The sequence below is a fragment of the Staurois parvus genome, unplaced genomic scaffold, assembly GCF_062004578.1.
Source record: "Staurois parvus isolate SC_StPar_1 unplaced genomic scaffold, SC_StPar_1.0 ptg000287l, whole genome shotgun sequence".
NCBI classification, from domain to species: Eukaryota; Metazoa; Chordata; class Amphibia; order Anura; family Ranidae; genus Staurois; species Staurois parvus.
The window spans coordinates 11,320,389-11,340,121 of record NW_028318083.1 but is presented as its reverse complement, the minus strand read 5'-3'; the positions used below and the strand labels follow the sequence as shown (position 1 = coordinate 11,340,121).

Genomic DNA, 19,733 nt, shown 5'->3' with positions numbered 1-19,733 from the left:
GAGAATAGTGCCCCATCGTTGGTGTCAGTGGGGGGAATAGAGCCCCAACATTGGTGTCAGTGGGGGGAATAGTGTCCCAACATTGGTGTCAGTGGGGGGAATAGTGCCCCATCATTGGTGTCAGTGGGGGAATAGTGCCCCATCATTGGTGTCAGTGGGGGAATAGTGCCCCATCATTGGTGTCAGTGGGGGGAATAGTGCCCCATCATTGGTGTCAGTGGGAGGAATAGTGCCCCATCATTGGTGTCAGTGGGAGGAATAGTGCCCCATCATTGGTGTCAGTGGGAGGAATAGTGCCCCATCATTGGTGTCAGTGGGAGGAATAGTGCCCCATCATTGGTGTCAGTGGGAGGAATAGTGCCCCATCATTGGTGTCAGTGGGGGGAATAGTGCCCCCTTCATTGGTGTCAGTGGGGGGAATAGTGCCCCATCGTTGGTGTCAGTGGGGGGAATAGTGCCCCATCATTGGTGTCAGTGGGAGGAATAGTGCCCCATCGTTGGTGTCAGTGGGGGGAATAGTGCCCCATCGTTGGTGTCAGTGGGGGGAATAGTGCCCCATCGTTGGTGTCATTGGGAGGAATAGTGCCCCATCGTTGGTGTCATTGGGGGGAATAGTGCCCCATCGTTGGTGTCAGTGGGGGGAATAGTGCCCCATCATTGGTGTCAGTGGGGGGAATAGAGCCCCAACATTGGTGTCAGTGGGGGGAATAGTGCCCCAACATTGGTGTCAGTGGGGGGAATAGTGCCCCATCCTTGGTGTCAGTGGGGGAATAGTGCCCCATCATTGGTGTCAGTGGGGGAATAGTGCCCCATCATTGGTGTCAGTGGGGGGAATAGTGCCCCATCATTGGTGTCAGTGGGAGGAATAGTGCCCCATCATTGGTGTCAGTGAGAGGAATAGTGCCCCATCATTGGTGTCAGTGGGAGGAATAGTGCCCCATCATTGGTGTCAGTGGGAGGAATAGTGCCCCATCATTGGTGTCAGTGGGAGGAATAGTGCCCCATCATTGGTGTCAGTGGGAGGAATAGTGCCCCATCATTGGTGTCAGTGGGAGGAATAGTGCCCCATCATTGGTGTCAGTGGGGGGAATGGTGCCCCATCATTGGTGTCAGTGGGGGGAATGGTGCCCCATCATTGGTGTCAGTGGGGGGAATGGTGCCCCATCATTGGTGTCAGTGGGGGGAATAGTGCTCCATCATTGGTGTCAGTGGGGGGAATAGTGCCCCATCATTGGTGTCAGTGGGGGGAATAGTGCCCCATCATTGGTGTCAGTGGGGGGAATAGTGCCCCATCATTGATGTCAGTGGGGGGAATAGTGCCCCATCATTGGTGTCAGTGAGGGGAATAGTGCCCCATCGTTGGTGTCAGTGGGAGGAATAGTGCCCCATCGTTGGTGTCAGTGGGGGGAATAGTGCCCCATCGTTGGTGTCAGTGGGGGGAATAGTGCCCCATCGTTGGTGTCAGTGGGGGGAATAGTGCCCCATCGTTGGTGTCAGTGGGGGGAATAGTGCCCCATCGTTGGTGTCAGTGGGGGGAATAGTGCCCCATCGTTGGTGTCAGTGGGGGGAATAGTGCCCCATCGTTGGTGTCAGTGGGGGGAATAGTGCCCCATCGTTGGTGTCAGTGGGGGGAATAGTGCCCCATCGTTGGTGTCAGTGGGGGGAATAGTGCCCCATCGTTGGTGTCAGTGGGGGGAATAGTGCCCCATCGTTGGTGTCAGTGGGGGGAATAGTGCCCCATCGTTGGTGTCAGTGGGGGGAATAGTGCCCCATCGTTGGTGTCAGTGGGGGGAATAGTGCCCCATCGTTGGTGTCAGTGGGGGGAATAGTGCCCCATCGTTGGTGTCAGTGGGGGGAATAGTGCCCCATCGTTGGTGTCAGTGGGGGGAATAGTGCCCCATCGTTGGTGTCAGTGGGGGGAATAGTGCCCCATCGTTGGTGTCAGTGGGGGGAATAGTGCCCCATCGTTGGTGTCAGTGGGGGGAATAGTGCCCCATCGTTGGTGTCAGTGGGGGGAATAGTGCCCCATCGTTGGTGTCAGTGGGGGGAATAGTGCCCCATCGTTGGTGTCAGTGGGGGGAATAGTGCACCATCGTTGGTGTCATTGGGAGGAATAGTGCCCCATCGTTGGTGTCAGTGGGGGGAATAGTGCCCCATCGTTGGTGTCAGTGGGGGGAATAGTGCCCCAACATTGGTGTCAGTGGGGGGAATAGTGCCCCAACATTGGTGTCAGTGGGGGGAATAGAGCCCCATCATTGGTGTCAGTGGGGGAATAGTGCCCCATCATTGGTGTCAGTGGGGGAATAGTGCCCCATCATTGGTGTCAGTGGGGGGAATAGTGCCCCATCATTGGTGTCAGTGGGAGGAATAGTGCCCCATCATTGGTGTCAGTGGGAGGAATAGTGCCCCATCATTGGTGTCAGTGGGAGGAATAGTGCCCCATCATTGGTGTCAGTGGGAGGAATAGTGCCCCATCATTGGTGTCAGTGGGAGGAATAGTGCCCCATCATTGGTGTCAGTGGGAGGAATAGTGCCCCATCATTGGTGTCAGTGGGGGGAATAGTGCCCCCTTCATTGGTGTCAGTGGGGGGAATAGTGCCCCACCGTTGGTGTCAGTGGGGGGAATAGTGCCCCATCATTGGTGTCAGTGGGAGGAATAGTGCCCCATCGTTGGTGTCAGTGGGGGGAATAGTGCCCCATCGTTGGTGTCAGTGGGGGGAATAGTGCCCCATCGTTGGTGTCATTGGGAGGAATAGTGCCCCATCGTTGGTGTCATTGGGGGGAATAGTGCCCCATCGTTGGTGTCAGTGGGGGGAATAGTGCCCCATCATTGGTGTCAGTGGGGGGAATAGAGCCCCAACATTGGTGTCAGTGGGGGGAATAGTGCCCCAACATTGGTGTCAGTGGGGGGAATAGTGCCCCATCCTTGGTGTCAGTGGGGGAATAGTGCCCCATCATTGGTGTCAGTGGGGGAATAGTGCCCCATCATTGGTGTCAGTGGGGGGAATAGTGCCCCATCATTGGTGTCAGTGGGAGGAATAGTGCCCCATCATTGGTGTCAGTGAGAGGAATAGTGCCCCATCATTGGTGTCAGTGGGAGGAATAGTGCCCCATCATTGGTGTCAGTGGGAGGAATAGTGCCCCATCATTGGTGTCAGTGGGAGGAATAGTGCCCCATCATTGGTGTCAGTGGGAGGAATAGTGCCCCATCATTGGTGTCAGTGGGAGGAATAGTGCCCCATCATTGGTGTCAGTGGGAGGAATAGTGCCCCATCATTGGTGTCAGTGGGGGGAATGGTGCCCCATCATTGGTGTCAGTGGGGGGAATGGTGCCCCATCATTGGTGTCAGTGGGGGGAATAGTGCCCCATCATTGGTGTCAGTGGGAGGAATAGTGCCCCATCATTGGTGTCAGTGAGAGGAATAGTGCCCCATCATTGGTGTCAGTGGGAGGAATAGTGCCCCATCATTGGTGTCAGTGGGAGGAATAGTGCCCCATCATTGGTGTCAGTGGGAGGAATAGTGCCCCATCATTGGTGTCAGTGGGAGGAATAGTGCCCCATCATTGGTGTCAGTGGGAGGAATAGTGCCCCATCATTGGTGTCAGTGGGAGGAATAGTGCCCCATCATTGGTGTCAGTGGGGGGAATAGTGCCCCATCATTGGTGTCAGTGGGGGGAATGGTGCCCCATCATTGGTGTCAGTGGGGGGAATAGTGCCCCATCATTGGTGTCAGTGGGGGGAATAGTGCCCCATCATTGGTGTCAGTGGGGGGAATAGTGCCCCATCATTGGTGTCAGTGGGGGGAATAGTGCCCCATCATTGGTGTCAGTGGGGGGAATAGAGCCCCATCATTGGTGTCAGTGGGGGGAATAGTGCCCCATCATTGGTGTCAGTGGGGGGAATAGTGCCCCATCATTGGTGTCAGTGGGGGGTAATAGTGCCCCATCATTGGTGTCAGTGGGGGGAATAGTGCCCCATCATTGGTGTCAGTGGGGGGAATAGTGCCCCATCATTGGTGTCAGTGGGGGGAATAGTGCCCCATCATTGGTGTCAGTGGGAGGAATAGTGCCCCATCATTGGTGTCAGTGGGAGGAATAGTGCCCCATCATTGATGTCAGTGTGGTGGAGGGGGAAATAGTGCCCCATCTTTGGGGTCAGGGGGGGGAATAGTGCCCCATCGTTGGTGTTGGTGGGGGGAGGAATAGTGCCCCATCGTTGGTGTCTGTGGGGGGGAGGAATAGTGCCCCATCGTTGGTGTCAGTGGGGGGGAGGAATAGTGCCCCATCGTTGGTGTCAGTGGGGGGGAGGAATAGTGCCCCATCATTGGTGTCAGTGCGGGGGGGGGAGGAAATAATGCCCCATCATTGGTGTCAGTGGGAGAAATAGTGCCCCATTGTTGGTATTAGTCACACAAATGATGGGGCACTATTCCTCCCACTGACACCAATGATACTTACCTTGCTGACCCCTGCTCCAGCCTGGGCTCGCTCTCTCACTTACCTGTCAGCTGTCTTCCTTCTCTGGCCGCTCTCCTCTGCACTTACTCCGGCAGTTCCCTCGATCTTCTTAGATCTACGCGCGCTGCCGCTCGGCTCCTCATCTCCAAGCTCCACCTCCTCGCCGGTGATTGGCCGCCTGTGTGCCTCTCCTGAGCTACAGTTCCGGTGGCCAATCAGCGGCGAGGAGGCGGAGTTGTTGAGGGATCCCGGAGGTGTGGCCAGGTGACAGGGCAGCGTGTCATCCCGCCCACACATCGACTGAGTCAGAGGAGCGGTGTCTCGGTTCCTAAGACCATCGGAAATATGTGTTTTCCGATGGTCTTAGGCGACCCCTGGGAAATGGTCGTTCGACCCCCAAAGGGGTCGCAACCCCCAGGTTGAGAACCGCTGATGTACACTATGTCATTTACAGGCAGTTGAGTTTACAGTCGTTTTTTTGAACGCACCAAACTTGCGTTCAGGAGTAGATTTTACCGGCGTTTCAAACGCCAAACACTTGTAAACGCAGTTAACCGCATTTAAAAGTGTTCGCATTTAGAAGTGTTTAACTGTTCCATGTCCAGATGCTGTCCAGAGCCTTTTATCATCATCAGAAATGCATGCAAAGCATTTTCCATGTATTCAAATGGACCCAGTACACCCGCACAGTCAGTTCCAGGTTTCGTGTGAAGGAAAAAATGGTAGAACGTGCCGCATTATGCTCCCATATCCATAGTGAATACAACCAGAAAAGACAGGTCATCTCAACACGTACTGCTCGCTCTGCTTCTGCTCTCTCTATTCCTCTCAAAATGTCTGAAATAGTTAATTATTTACTATTTTTCAGTGCATTCTGGGCATTTGGGAAGGTCTCCTGAGGTTATCTTTTAAAAACGCTTCTAAACACAAACGCACATAAACTTGGTATGCAAACGCGGTTAAACTGACGTTTTTTAATCTACGTTTTCCAGCAGTCAGTTTCCATTGTTCAGAAGAGTTTTGCAAACGTCCCGTGTACATGAACCCTAAGGCTTAACTACAATACTATAAAAAAGATATAGCTAAGCAGAAAGATAAGATGTATGAAAACTCCCAACATTTGAAATGTTATGAGATGATAGACTTTAAGGGCTCATGTACACTGCAGCAGCTAAACTGACATTTAGGAGCTGTTGAGTGTTTTTTCAGCAGCCCCTGAACTCTCCTTTGTTTTCCTCTGTGTCCATGTACACATAGTCGTTTACAGTAGTTTACAGACAGTTGAGGTTACAGGCATTTTCTTGAAAGTACCAAAATTGCGTTCAGGAGTAGAGTTTACCGGCATTTCAAATGCCAAACGCTTGTAAATGCGGTTAAACGTGTTTATGCGCATTTGCATTTAGAAGCATTTTTTTGGCTGGTCCATATCCACATACTGTCCAGTACCTTTTTTCTTCATCAAAAATGCATGCACAGTGTTTTCCATGTATTCAATAGGGCTTAGTATACCAGCACAGTCAGTTCCAGGTTTCGCGTGAAGGAAAAAATGGTAGAACGTGCTGCATTATGCTCATGATGGGATCCATAGTGAATACAACCAGAAAAGACAGGTCATCTCAACACATACTGCTCTCTCTGCTTCTGCTCTCTCTATTTCTTTCAAAATGTCTGAAATAGTTAATTATTTACTATTTTTCAGTGCATTCTGGGCATTTAGGATGGTCTCCTGAAGTTATCTTTTAAAAACGTTTCTAAATGCAAGCGCGCATAAACGCGGTATAAACTGACGTTTTTTTAATCTACGTTTTCTAGCAGTCAGTTTCCAGCGGTCAGAAGAGTTTTCCAAATGCCCCGTGTACATGAGCCCTTAGAAGACAAGTTGTGATAGGAAAAAGATCACTGACATTGATATAATAGTCAGTGACAGCAGGGGTTGATGTGATGCCCTTGAATAACTTAGAACTGGCTATACACTTTACAATCTGATTTTAAATTCTCCCTTAAAGTGTTACTAAACCCAGGACCCTGTATTCACTATATCTGGTCTCCCACCATACAAAGAACATGGAAATGCAATTATTTTAGTAAATATAAACTGCTAAATACCTTTTCTCATCAGTAGTTAGAGCAGTCATGACTTCTATCAGTGTACAGCAGAGCACATGTTAAAGCTTGTAGGAGGAGTTTTTATTTTGCTCTAGGAGGATGCAGAACCCCTGACCTCTGTCTGGACAGTGCTGATTGGCCCTGTGCTGATTGGCCCTGTGCCACTCTCCCAAAAAATGAAAAATCTCTCTAGCAATACACATCAAACTGAGCATGTGCAGAGTCACTCCACATGATATGTCTTATCAGGAGATAAGAGGGGGACACTAGAAGAAGTGGAGGATCAGAGAAGACAAGATCAAACAGCCTTTTTACACAATGCAGAGGATTAACCCCTTAGGTTCCACAGTGAGTATAACAAGCATGTTTTACTACATATACAGACTGATTTTACTGTTGTGGATTTAGTAACACTTTAAATCTACAGCTTGCAAACTGGATACAAAATTAAGTTTTTGTAAATTTAAAGGCGGTTTTACAGAGGTTGTAAATGAGATTGTAACTTGTATGGTCAGCCCAAGCATATGAATAAACCATGTGATTCCACACATCCTTATATTTTACCTAGTAATTCTACTGATCATGCATTTGACTCTGGACATAATGTAGTGACTGATAAGACATGGTAATCGATTTAGGGTGACAAGCTACCTTGGGGAATGGTTGGTAAAGAAGAGGTTTTGACTATTACTGGTTTGTTTTAAGCTATATCCAATCTTTGTTATTATTCAGCTAGACAAGCTACTAGACCAGTCTTTCTCAACCTGGCTTCCTCCAGAGGTTGCTAGGGGTTCCTTGAGCAATGAACAATTTCTGCCTTTCAGATAAGTAACCGCTGACAGTATTAATCTTTTAGCCATCTGAGGGGATTCTTCACAATGAGCACAAATGTAAGCAGAGTCCTTCCCAGTGACCATTGCAACATGAGATGTAGATACAGTAATTATTCCTCTGTGAGGAAGTCACGTGATGAAAAGCGTTGGGGCGGAGCCTCAGACGTCATTACGTCGGACAGGAAGTGAGTTCCCGAGGTCTCGTTACAATCTGATGTTGACATTTAGAAGGCCTTATGGGCAGGGGTGTATTTACAACAAGGCACTTGCCTAGAGCGGCATTTTTTTTTAGGGGGGCAGCACCTCCCCCCAGAAGAAGGAATGAAAGAAGGGACACGCGCACCATGGGAATCAGGTGGAATCCGAGAGAGGCTGTGGGCTGCTTCATGATGTATGTAGAGCCTGACTCTCGTTCCTGGGACTGTGAAGATGAGTGTCTCTCTATGGCCGGGAAGGGGAGGAGGTAGTGGAAGGCTCTCCCAGGTGGGGGGCAAGGGTGTTGTTGGTTAATGTCAGGCTCTCTCCACAGGAGGGGGAAGAGGGGGTTGTGTTGGTCAGTGTCCGTGGGGGGCAGACGATTTTTGTGTTGCCTAGGGCAGCACAAAACCTAAATGCACCACTGCTTAAGGGGGTAATGCACCTTGTTCTGCATTAGCTTGGCATGCATGTGTATGCTGGGCAGAAGACAGAATGGTGTGCTCACTACAGTGGGAAAAGAACAGGATTCAAAACTTCAAGAAAGAGCATCTGCCCAAAGGTTCTGATAGGGCATGATGAAATTAAACATGGAGAAGAGAGACCACTAGGCCTGTTAGGAAGTAAGTCATTTAACAAACTTACTGTACTCAAGGATCTTATGATCAGTTTAGATGTTAAATTGGATGTCAGGGCCCCCTCCAGCCAATGACGCCACTCCTCCAAGGCCAATTTCACAGACATTAGCTCTCAGTTGCCAATGTCATAGTTGTAGTCAAAGAAGAGAATTTGTGATAAAAGAACGTAAAGGAACACAGAAAGTGTGCTGTGGCAAAATAGCCCCTGCCCCAATCTCCACAGCCTAAACAGTAAGGGTAAGGCAGGGTCCAGATGCCTCAGAATTGGAGCCAAAGTAAACTCCTTCTCTTTTTATTATCTGTGTCCCATTGTGGAGAATTTCATTCACCAACCAAAGCCAAAGACGAAGTGAGAGGAAATCCATCCAAAGTGAGGGAATCCCAGGGTCACCAGAACTTTTCTGGGGACACCCCAAAATTTGGGATTTACTCTTAGATTCACATTCATTGATAACAGTAAACAAGACAAATAGAGAGGATGAATCTCCCTAAGAGGGGTACACGCCGTAATTAAAATCTGAAAGAGGTTCTAATCCCTCTCCCCTCTATCAAAAACTTAAAAAAGAAAGTTTGCCTTTAGTTATACTTTATAGCTGAAGCGTTGGCAAAAACCTTATTGGTACCTACAAAGTACCTTTAACGATATGTAGCACTGCTCCCTTAGGAGTCACTGAATTATTTTTGGACTCCCTGTCACTCTGAAACCCTCTCTGAAAGCCCAACCCCTGCTGACACCACAGTACTCTTCTGACCAGAGTAAATTATCACCAGAAAATAGACTCACACACAGATTGGAGTGAACTGATATGATGTTTATATTAAACTTGGATGTAAGCTCAGTCAAACAGTAAAAAGTGGTATATGTTTACGTAGTGGCAATTACGACTCTTAGTAATTCTAAGCAAAGAAAACAACACATACAGCAAAATCTCAGTGTTGGCAGGCCTGCTATTCAGATGTTAACCCAAAACCTCAAACCTGAGGTGCTTCTAGTCCCCAATGAGCAAGGAAACTATCAAAGGTGGAACGAGCTAACTTTGGGCCCTCAGGATCTGATGGCAAGGTTTAAATCTGAAATAGAAAGCATCTCCTTTAATTAGGGTAGTCAACGTTCCTTTAAATGCAGTGAGGAATCTTCTGCGTGCTCGTTGGGGCCCAGTTGGTACACTACAATGATCCAGACTTTTTAAGAAGGAAAAGATGAAACTTTCAGTCTCTCGAAGGATTAATACCAGGGAAAAAAAGAAAGAACAGATACTGTGTTTCTTTAATGCACTAAGCAGGTTGCAAACGTTAGGCAAAAAGGTGTCAGAAGTTGACAGAAGCATTTGCTGGCAAAGAGCAACTCCTCTCTGGGCTGCAGTAACTAATGGCAATGGTGGTAGATGTTCCTGTAACAGGGTAGGATAATCATGGTTAAGGGAACAATTATGTGGTTTGGTCTGCAGAAGGCTTGCACTGTGGCCAGCTCTAGTGGTTGGACTCTGCTGAAAATGTGCTCAACAGGAGCCACTGGGGAACTAAGCCTCAACAAGTGTTAACTATATGTAGTGTCTGAAAGTGTGGGCAGAAAAGTGACAGATTGGTAAGGAATGTCAGTGTTCACATATGTAGCTGGTGTATGGGACTCTCTCATCTGATCTGGGCTTTCAGCTGGTCCTGGCGATCTCTCTCTGATGACCAGATCAGATGACCAGAGTCTGCAGAATTAGCTGTCACTTTCACCGGAGTTAACGGAAACCTTGTTTCTTTTAAGAAACTAAAAGGAAACAATGTTTCTCTTAACTCGGGGAAATAAACTAAAAGAAAACTTTCTTTCTTTTAGATAGGGGGAAAGTGACAGCTAAATTTCTGAGGGGCGGGGCCACCCGGGGACATCACCCGAGTGACCCTGCCCCATGTAACATTATTGATGTCACATGGGGTGGGGTCACATGCGTGATGTCTCCGTGTGGCCCCGCCCCTTACATATGTAAGAACTGTCAAACCACCAGAGCAGGCAGAAGGCTGAAGCGGGAGCGGAGCCTTTTTTTAAATTCTTTTTTTTTCAGGTCGTGGCGGTGGCGGTGGGCATCGTGATTGACATTGGATCTACTGCGGGGGACAGTCTTTTAGTTTTTTCTTTTAATAAAGGACTTGGGGGGGCTGGGATCTAGGTGCCCCCTTTTTAAAGTCCCCCACAACCACCGGCCAGGGTTGTGGGGAAGAAGCCCTTGTTCCCATCAACATGGGGACAAGGTGCGGGGGGGGAGCCCCCCCATGTGGCCTGGTATGGTTCAGGAGGAGGGGGGGCCGCTCACTCGTCAGCCCCCTTTTCTGACCTGCTGGGCTGCATGCTTGGATAAGGGTCTGGTATGGATTTTGGGGGGGACCCCCCACGCCATTTTTTTTTAAATTTTGGCATGGGAGTTCCCCTCACAATCCATACCAGACTCGAAAGGCTTGGTATGGATGGGAGGGGGGACCCCACAACATTTTTTAAATCATTTTTTTAATTGCAGGCAATTCTTTTACATTCAGCTGTCAGTGGGGAACCCCGCTGACAGCTGAAACATTACCAAATGATTGTCACTAATAAAATACCACATGACTTGATAAAATAACTAATACGGTATTTTAGTAGCGTTTACTTTTTTCTGACCTCCGGAACAGATTAATGGGTTTTCAATGCATTCCTATGGGAAACTGCGTTTTGGTTTATATATTCTTTGCTATACGAAAAGTCCTGCAGAACGATGTAAATGCGTAAACCGAGGTATTATTGTATTTAGTTCTTTGTCTAGGAAGCATGCTGACTTCCTATTGCATGCCACTTTTACTACCACTAGACAGGGGGGTCAAAGGAAAAGACGAACATTATTTGAAAATAAGATTTGTATCCTAAATGCATCCTAAATACCATCAGAAACAAGGGAACCACTTCCCCATTTAAACTGAACCTATCAAGTAATATTAGTCCTCTTCTCATTTACCCCAACCCCTCCAATTCTCTATAGCCTAAAGAGCTAACAATGGGTGTCTATCTACTCTACACTCTCTTTTGCAATGTTTGTGTCTGACAAAGTGTGATGTTCAGACAAAGCTAGACAATCAGTAACTTTACGTAAACGCAGAGACCATACAATGTTAGCGTTCAAGTATCAGCCAGAAAAGGGGGCCAGAGCAGCTGTCGGGTAAATATTAAACAGCTTTTCTTAAGCTGCTTTGCTAATAGGATAGCAATAAGTTACCATTAGTTACCGTATGTGGTGGCTGCATTTGTTTCCCTTTTTTAGCCTTTTTCCTTCATTTTCATCTGCCAGTAACACTCTACCTGTCTTAGGGTACTTCCACCCTGAATGGAGGAGGAACAGAGACAGCTTTGGACAGCAGCATTGTGAATCTGGAAAGAGGGTAGTTTTAGATGCATAAGCAGATTTTGATAGACATGCCTAACAACGCCAAATTCCTGCAAACAGTTTTAAAGTGTAACTAAACCCTTCTATCCTTTTCAGCCTTTTCTATCCTTCTATCCTTTTCAGCCAAGGAAGTTACTATCTGTAGCCATAGCCTCTGTTTGTTCTGCAACTGCCATGGATCCTGCAGATGTGATCAATTATGACACCAGCCGTTTGATTGAGAACACAAGCAAATGTGACAGTTAGTATTCCCAGCATGCGGGGAATGTAACTGTTTTTTGAAACCGTTAAACGGATGGGTTTAGTTCCACTTTAGGCAGTTACAGCAACATTATTTTCTTTTGGGATAAAGGTTTTACATAAATTAAAAAAGCTGACTATAGTCAGTGTTAAATAGTATGCCTCAACCCTTCAACTGCCACTTTTGCTGGACAGCTTGGTCTGTTAAAGAAAGTTACAAAATAACAGACCTACTGGCTTGATAACTAGGTGTAAAAAAGAAACCTATTGCAGTCAGACATGTAACAATTGGTATTACATTTTTTGTTTTTGGTTTAATACCGATCCAAGCCTTTTTCAAACTTGATTTGATTGAAAAAGGAAACGTTAAAACACATTCACATAACTTTACAAAAGTGATATAACACTGAAAAATGCAAACAATTTAGGCACGATAGTAAAACTACATATACAATTTGCTGATCACGCCCAGGGGTGGAGTGACCATTTGTAGACTAGGGCACTCCCCGAGGGCCCAGGGTCAGTAGTGGGCCCCATGAGATGCCCCTGGTACGTTTTTCATAGGCTTTTTTGAGTTTGGGCAAGGACACAGGGGCCCCATGATCCCCTATTGCCTGGGGGCCCCATGAGTTGTCAGTCCGCCCCTGATCACGCCACTTCATATCATGCATGCTAATGTTCACCATCGTCCTTATGATGGACCACAGGTGATACAGCAACCAATCACAACATACTTCTGACTGCACAGAACAATGTCATTAAAAACTGCACTTGTAACCAACTCCTTAGTATTCTTCACATTATCAAAAACAAATTTTAATGGTCCTACCAAAATTGCACACAACACACAAGAACAGTGTGATCTTAAGCCCCTTTCTATGTTGCCCAGAATGGTGATGGGTGGGAAGGTCAAAGTGGTTATTTTGACGAATATGAACAAAATAGTTCATTTTGAGTTTTTTTTTTTATAATTTTGGCCTGATATTAAACATGGAAAAAGTCAGAAGCATCCAGCATTTTTTTTCAAATGTACATTCCCTTTTAGACACCAACTGACATCTTTTTATCCAGTGACAGGCATTTTAACACTTTCAAAAACTGTGTATATGGTAAAAATGAGCACAAAATCTCAGGCCAACAACATCAGTGGAAATAATAATAATAATAAATCACTCTAAAACCCAAAATCCCGTATCAGCACACTTCACCCCTACCCTTAGAGGTGTACAAAATATACAAATAATATGCTCAGTGATAATAGTAAATGATAACCCTTTCCCCCAATTTGTGCATATAAATCAAAAAGTCCTTGATCAAATAACTCAAAAGTTTTTGAAAAAACAAATGTCCCTTTAAAAATCCAAAAATGTCCAAAATATCCAAAAAGTGATCATCTCCTCAATGTCTTGCAGAAACTTGATTTACCTCAAACGAAACAGAAATAAAAACCACATAGTGCATTATCCTTAATGTATACAAATCATATAAATCATCCAGTGATAATTCACCCAAGTGAAACAAAGGGTGTAAACAGCAAATATGTGCCAATACACTATATATAGTGAAAAAACGTGTAAGTGAATCACTCTTTTAGTGCTTAGGAAACACACCAAAAATCCACTTCTACTGAAGTAAGGAGTGAATACCCTTACCAATATTTAAATCACTTTTAAGCCTTAGATAACAATCCCCAAGTAGACTGTATGATGGGATGAGTTGTATTCGGCCAGTATCATCATATTTCACTTCCACCTCATACTTCAATGTGGATCCATCCACACTAGTTTCTCAGACCAGTCTCCACCATAACCGCCATCCAGATATCCATATATATAAAACAAATAATAGTATAATACCGCCACACACTCGAATCAAAAACTTTAATGGTGCTGCTTACAATATAGAAATCTTTCTCATCGCATGATATATATAAGAAAACCTTTTTGCCGTCAGTCCAGGAGAGTCCAAACCGCTTCTCACAGTCTCTATTCCACTCTCCAAGATGGCCGCCGCTCAACTTCCGGTTCCTCGTTTGCGTCTGACGTCACTTCCCACTGACGCGTTTCGTCATTGGACGTAATCATAAAGGGACCCTTTATGATTACGTCCAATGACGAAACGCGTCAGTGGGAAGTGATGTCAGACGCAAACGAGGAACCGGAAGTTGAGCGGCGGCCATCTTGGAGAGTGGAATAGAGACTGTGAGAAGCGGTTTGGACTCTCCTGGACTGACGGCAAAAAGGTTTTCTTATATATATCATGCGATGAGAAAGATTTCTATATTGTAAGCAGCACCATTAAAGTTTTTGATTCGAGTGTGTGGCGGTATTATACTATTATTTGTTTTATATATATATGGATATCTGGATGGCGGTTATGGTGGAGACTGGTCTGAGAAACTAGTGTGGATGGATCCACATTGAAGTATGAGGTGGAAGTGAAATATGATGATACTGGCCGAATACAACTCATCCCATCATACAGTCTACTTGGGGATTGTTATCTAAGGCTTAAAAGTGATTTAAATATTGGTAAGGGTATTCACTCCTTACTTCAGTAGAAGTGGATTTTTGGTGTGTTTCCTAAGCACTAAAAGAGTGATTCACTTACACGTTTTTTCACTATATATAGTGTATTGGCACATATTTGCTGTTTACACCCTTTGTTTCACTTGGGTGAATTATCACTGGATGATTTATATGATTTGTATACATTAAGGATAATGCACTATGTGGTTTTTATTTCTGTTTCGTTTGAGGTAAATCAAGTTTCTGCAAGACATTGAGGAGATTATCACTTTTTGGATATTTTGGACATTTTTGGATTTTTAAAGGGACATTTGTTTTTTCAAAAACTTTTGAGATATTTGATCAAGGACTTTTTGATTTATATGCACAAATTGGGGGAAAGGGTTATCATTTACTATTATCACTGAGCATAACATCAGTGGAAAGGTTAATAGGGATTAAGATTCACAGAAAATGTCACTTTGACACTCCAGTAACCTATTTCTTTATACGTTAACACTTTTTAAAAACAAATTGTAGAAATAACTGAACATTTTTAGACGTTTTCAAGCTGCACTGCAATTTGTAGTGTAAGAAATGTAAGCCTGCAAAAAGTAAATACTGATAAAGGTTTAAAATAATAATAAAACACAGCAAAAGTATGGTTATGTATTTCCATAAGAACAAGACGGAAGAGACATGGGGGTGTAACTATTAAAGTGAGTTATGAATTAACAGTGAAGCACTTTTTTGTTGTCCTACAGCATCACATTGGAAATGAACTGTGCTGCCTGTAAACACTACTATATGGTACATTATACAGGATGCCTCTAAGGTTTGAACACATAGGAAATATCACTATATGTGTATATATACATTATATTACCAAAAGTATTGGGACATCCCTCCAAATCATTGGATTCAGGTTTTCCAATTACCTCCATGGCCCCAGGTGTATAAAATCAAGCACCTAGGCATGCAGACTGCTTCTACAAATATTTGTGAAAGAATGGGTCGCTCTCAGGAGCTCAGTGAATTCAAGCGTGGTACCGTGATAGGTTGCCACCTGTACAATAAGTCCATCCGTGAAATTTCCTTGCTACTAAATATTCCAACTGTTAGTGGTATTATAACAAAGTGGAAGCAACTAGGAACAACAGCAACTTTGTGTGGCCTTCAGATTGTCACAACAACAGTGCATAGAGAGCTTCATGAAATGGGTTTCCATGGCCGAGCAGCGGCATCCAAGCTTTACATCACCAAGTGCATTGCAAAAGGTCGGATGCAGTAGCGTAAAGCACGCTGCCACTGGACTCTTGAGCAGTGGAGACATGTTGTCTGGAGTGACGAATCACGCTTCTCTGTCTGGTAATCTGTCTGGATTTGACGATTTCCTGGAGAACGGAACTTGCCTGACTGCATTATGCCAAGTGTAAAGTTTGGTGGAGGGGGGATTATGGTGTGGAGTTGTTTTTCAGTGGTTGATCTTGGCCCCTTAGTTCCAGTGAAGGGAACTCTTAAGGCGTCAGCATACCAAGACATTTTGGACAATTTCATACTCTCAACTTAATGGGAACAGTTTGGGGATGGCCCCTTCCTGTTCCAACATGACTGCACACCAGTGCACAAAGAAAGGTCCATAAAGGCATGGATGAGCAAGTTTGGGGTGGAAGAACTTGACTGACCTCACAGAGTCCTGACCTCAACCCGATAGAACACCTTTGGGATGAATTAGAGCGGAGACTGCGAGTCAGACCATCTTGTCTGACATCAGTGCCTGACCTCACAAATGCGATTCTGGAAGAATGGTCAAACATTCCCATAGACACACTCCTAAACCTTGTGGACAGACTTCCCAGAAGAATTGAAGCTGTTATAGCTGCAAAGGGTGGGCCAACTCAATATTGAACCCTGAGGACTAAGACTGGGATGCCATTAAAGTTCATGTGCATGTAAAGACAGGCATCCCAATACTTTTGGTAATATAGTGTATATGTGTATAACATATCACTATATAAGCTCACCAGGCCATAACCCCCTTGATTCTGTTTTTGGTGTATGCTAAAGAAAAAGGTGTACTCAATGAAAAATCACATATATGAATCACCTGAAGGAACGCATCATGAACAAATCTGTTCATATTGGCAGAAATGTGGAGTTACTGCATCAGGTTAATGAGAATCTTGCAAAGCACATGGAACGTTGCATCACAAATGGTGGAAATCACACTGAAGATGTTATTGATTAACAGTGCAATGAACTATGTTGTTGAAAAATATGTTGAAATGTATTAAAAGTATGCATTTTGCCTATCTGTCCAGACTTCAGGGACACCCTGTAGCTATAAATATATCACAATACATACCTACACAATACTGATGGCCAGTTTTCTAATTGTCTAAATCATAATTGCCAGAACATACAAAAATGCACATAGATGAATTAAAAATGACTATATTAAAGTAGTGCAGCAGAAAGAATAAGAGTCACTGCTGTTCACCTGCCACCATAAATCAACCGCTGATAACAAACCAATTAAAGTAGCCATAGAAAGTTAGATTTTGATCTGTCAGACCCATGAAATTTATCAACAATGCAAAGTGAGAGCCTAATGACTGAATACATTCTGGGCTTGCTGCTTTTATATACCTTGTTAATCTGGTATGTTAAAAGGTCAAAAGCCAAATGAATATGACCTCTTTAGTCTCTATACCAGACTTTCTCAGCCTTTTTACATTAGAGGAACCCCTAAAATAGTTTTCAGGTCTCGAGAACTTAAAACCAATTCATCGGGACTCAATGGCAAAAATACCCCCTTTTCATGCTACCCTTATAGGCATATAAAAGGATAACTGGAGTAATGCTGCTGGCTTTGACAAATACATTGACTCTGGAACTATGCAGGCACCATCAAATGTGAGGTTAATCAGCCACAAATCAAGGAACCCCTAGCAACCTCTGGAGGAAACCTGGTTGAGAGTTCCCACTATATATGGTAAATTACACCACAGCTGGTTACTGAGATCATTTTTTGTTTTGGATAATTGATGTATATTCCATAAATCTTGGAATTCTTGTTAAATCAGAGGTGACTTTCAGTGCAGCCAAAAACCCTCATAGCTGGGAGCTAGAACTGCAATATAACTGTTTTTGAGAAATTTTATGCAGGTTTATATTAGTTGTACTGCTTCCCTGTAAGTGCATTAACATACAGTCAGAGTTGAGCAACCTGTAATGAATCTACTTAACTCAAGGAGAAATACTATATGACTGGGAGCAGGGACATGATGGGAAATCGGGAGCAGGGACATGATGGGAAATCGGGAGCAGGGACATGATGGGAAATCGGGAGCAGGGACATGATGGGAAATCGGGAGCAGAGACATGATGGGAAATAGAGATCAGGAACATGATGGGAAATCGGGATCAGGAACATGATGGGAAATCAGGAGCAGGAACATGATGGGAAACCGGTACTAGGGAAACGATGGGAAATTGGGATCAGGGACATAATGGGAAATTGCGATCAGAGATATGATGGGAAATTGGGATCAGGGACATGATGGGAAATCAGGATCAGGGACATGATAGGAAATCAGGATCAGGGACATGATGGGAAATTGGGATCAGGGACATGATGGGAAATTTGGATGAAGAACTTGATGGGAAATCAGGATCAGGAGCAGTGTGGGTTTTAATGCACATACACATTCCCACATATGACTTATGGCAGTAAAATATGCCATATTGTAATGTATTGTTTGTAATTTTACATTTACACAAGGTAGTAAATTATTAGTTAAAAGGCATAATAAAAATATTCACACTTACTCCAATTTTTTAAAACTTTCCCTTCCTCCTGCCACATAGCATTCTCCTGGTTGAAGATCATCCAGAGACGTAACCCTGTGTCCATTTCTTGGAGTGTAAAGGTTCCTTACTGCTCCAAAGGGGGCTTGCACTCCGCCTGTGACATCCTTCAGGAAGACCTCAAAAGTGCCAACCCTCTTCTCATGAATCAGCATTCGGCGGCCACGATAATAGGGGTCTCCATTTCTGTAAACGTGCACTGCTTTGACAGCAGGTTGTTGGGCGAGGGGGGCTAAGGATCGCCCACCACCCCCTGCAGCTAGAGTGGGCTGCATACTCCACGCACTGGCTGGCTCACCTGTAGGTTCAGCAGTCCCTGAAAGTGAGAAGTCCAAAGTTAGTTACTTGAACGAATGGCTCCTTGCTGTGTACCTTCTTAGGAGGATTCCAGGGTACTAGCAACTACCTAGTGTTGTGTGACTTTTGGTATCCGTCTTCTATTGTCCTCTCCTATATAATTATCTCTGACATTGTACCTGCAGCTCTGTATGCAGTCTATCCTAACAATACATACCAAGCATGTAGAGTGAATGATCTGTAGATCTCAGACGAGATATCTATGTGTATGTGTCTACGTGTTCATTCATGTCAATCAAAGCTATTTTAGCAGCACATTAGAATGAAAGCCTTCTGATTCTATGCAGCCCACACACCTCTCGGAGTTGACAAGTGCTGCTGTCACAACCAGTGTGAGGTCTGAGCAATGCTGCAAGAGGGACCGCTGACACCTGCTGCTCTGCCCCCCCTGTCCTCCTCCTCCTCCTCCCTCCTGACCACACCTGCTAGCTGGGTGCACACTGACATCTTACATGAATAATGCATGAGGACCAGTCTTCATTCCCTGCCTTACACATTCCCTGCCTTACAACCCCCCTCATCATCACCCCGCCACACCATTCCATACACCGATCATAGCAAATACCTTTCCCTGCTCTCCAGATCTGTCAGGATTAAATGTCCTGCAGCAGCATTTCTGTTTTCTGAAGCTTCATCTGGTATCCATGGTAACTTCCTTGACACTGATCACATGGTGTGCATCTTGACACACCCCTTCTTGCCATGTGCCCAGGCAGCCTTTTTGTGTATGCTGCTGGGCTTTGATCTCAGGATTTACAAGTATAATCTGTTCTCCGGGAGACCACCAAACTCAATGCTAGAGAAAAATGGATGGATGACCATGGAAAAGTCTCACAATGTTGCTGCAAATAACAAAAACACTGATCAATGCAAGTCTATCCAGGCAACCTTCGATTGTACGCTCCTTGAGGGTTAGGGACTGATGTGAATGTACAATATATATGTAAAGCGCTGCGTAAATTGACGGCGCTATAGAAGAACCTGAAATAAATAATAGAAGAAAACTACAATTTTGTCAATATATAAATTTAAATCAATGTCAGTTTGCAGACAGATGTAGAGTGTTCCCTGCGTTGGGAGTAGGGATGAGCAGAATGATTTAAGATAAACAACTCCAAAAAATATCCAATT

General features: G+C 45.1%; 1 protein-coding gene across 3 annotated transcripts in view; it reads right to left on the bottom strand.

Annotated features, from left to right (window-relative positions):
• The window catches only part of DCDC2 (doublecortin domain containing 2), a 281,410-nt gene extending 262,128 nt beyond the window's left edge, over positions 1–19,282 (bottom strand). For 2 of the 3 annotated variants that reach the window (XM_089682253.1, XM_089682255.1), the window contains exons 1-2: positions 19,168–19,282; positions 18,207–18,561 (exon numbers count right to left, since the gene is read on the bottom strand). In XM_089682253.1, the coding sequence (XP_089538379.1) occupies positions 18,207–18,520 (314 nt within the window). In that variant the 5' untranslated portion in view covers positions 18,521–18,561; positions 19,168–19,282. Of the gene's footprint in view, positions 1–18,206; positions 18,562–18,898; positions 18,991–19,167 lie in introns of those variants that run through there. The other variant, XM_089682254.1, reaches the window with a different exon arrangement.
• Positions 19,283–19,733: the final 451 nt, after the last annotated feature.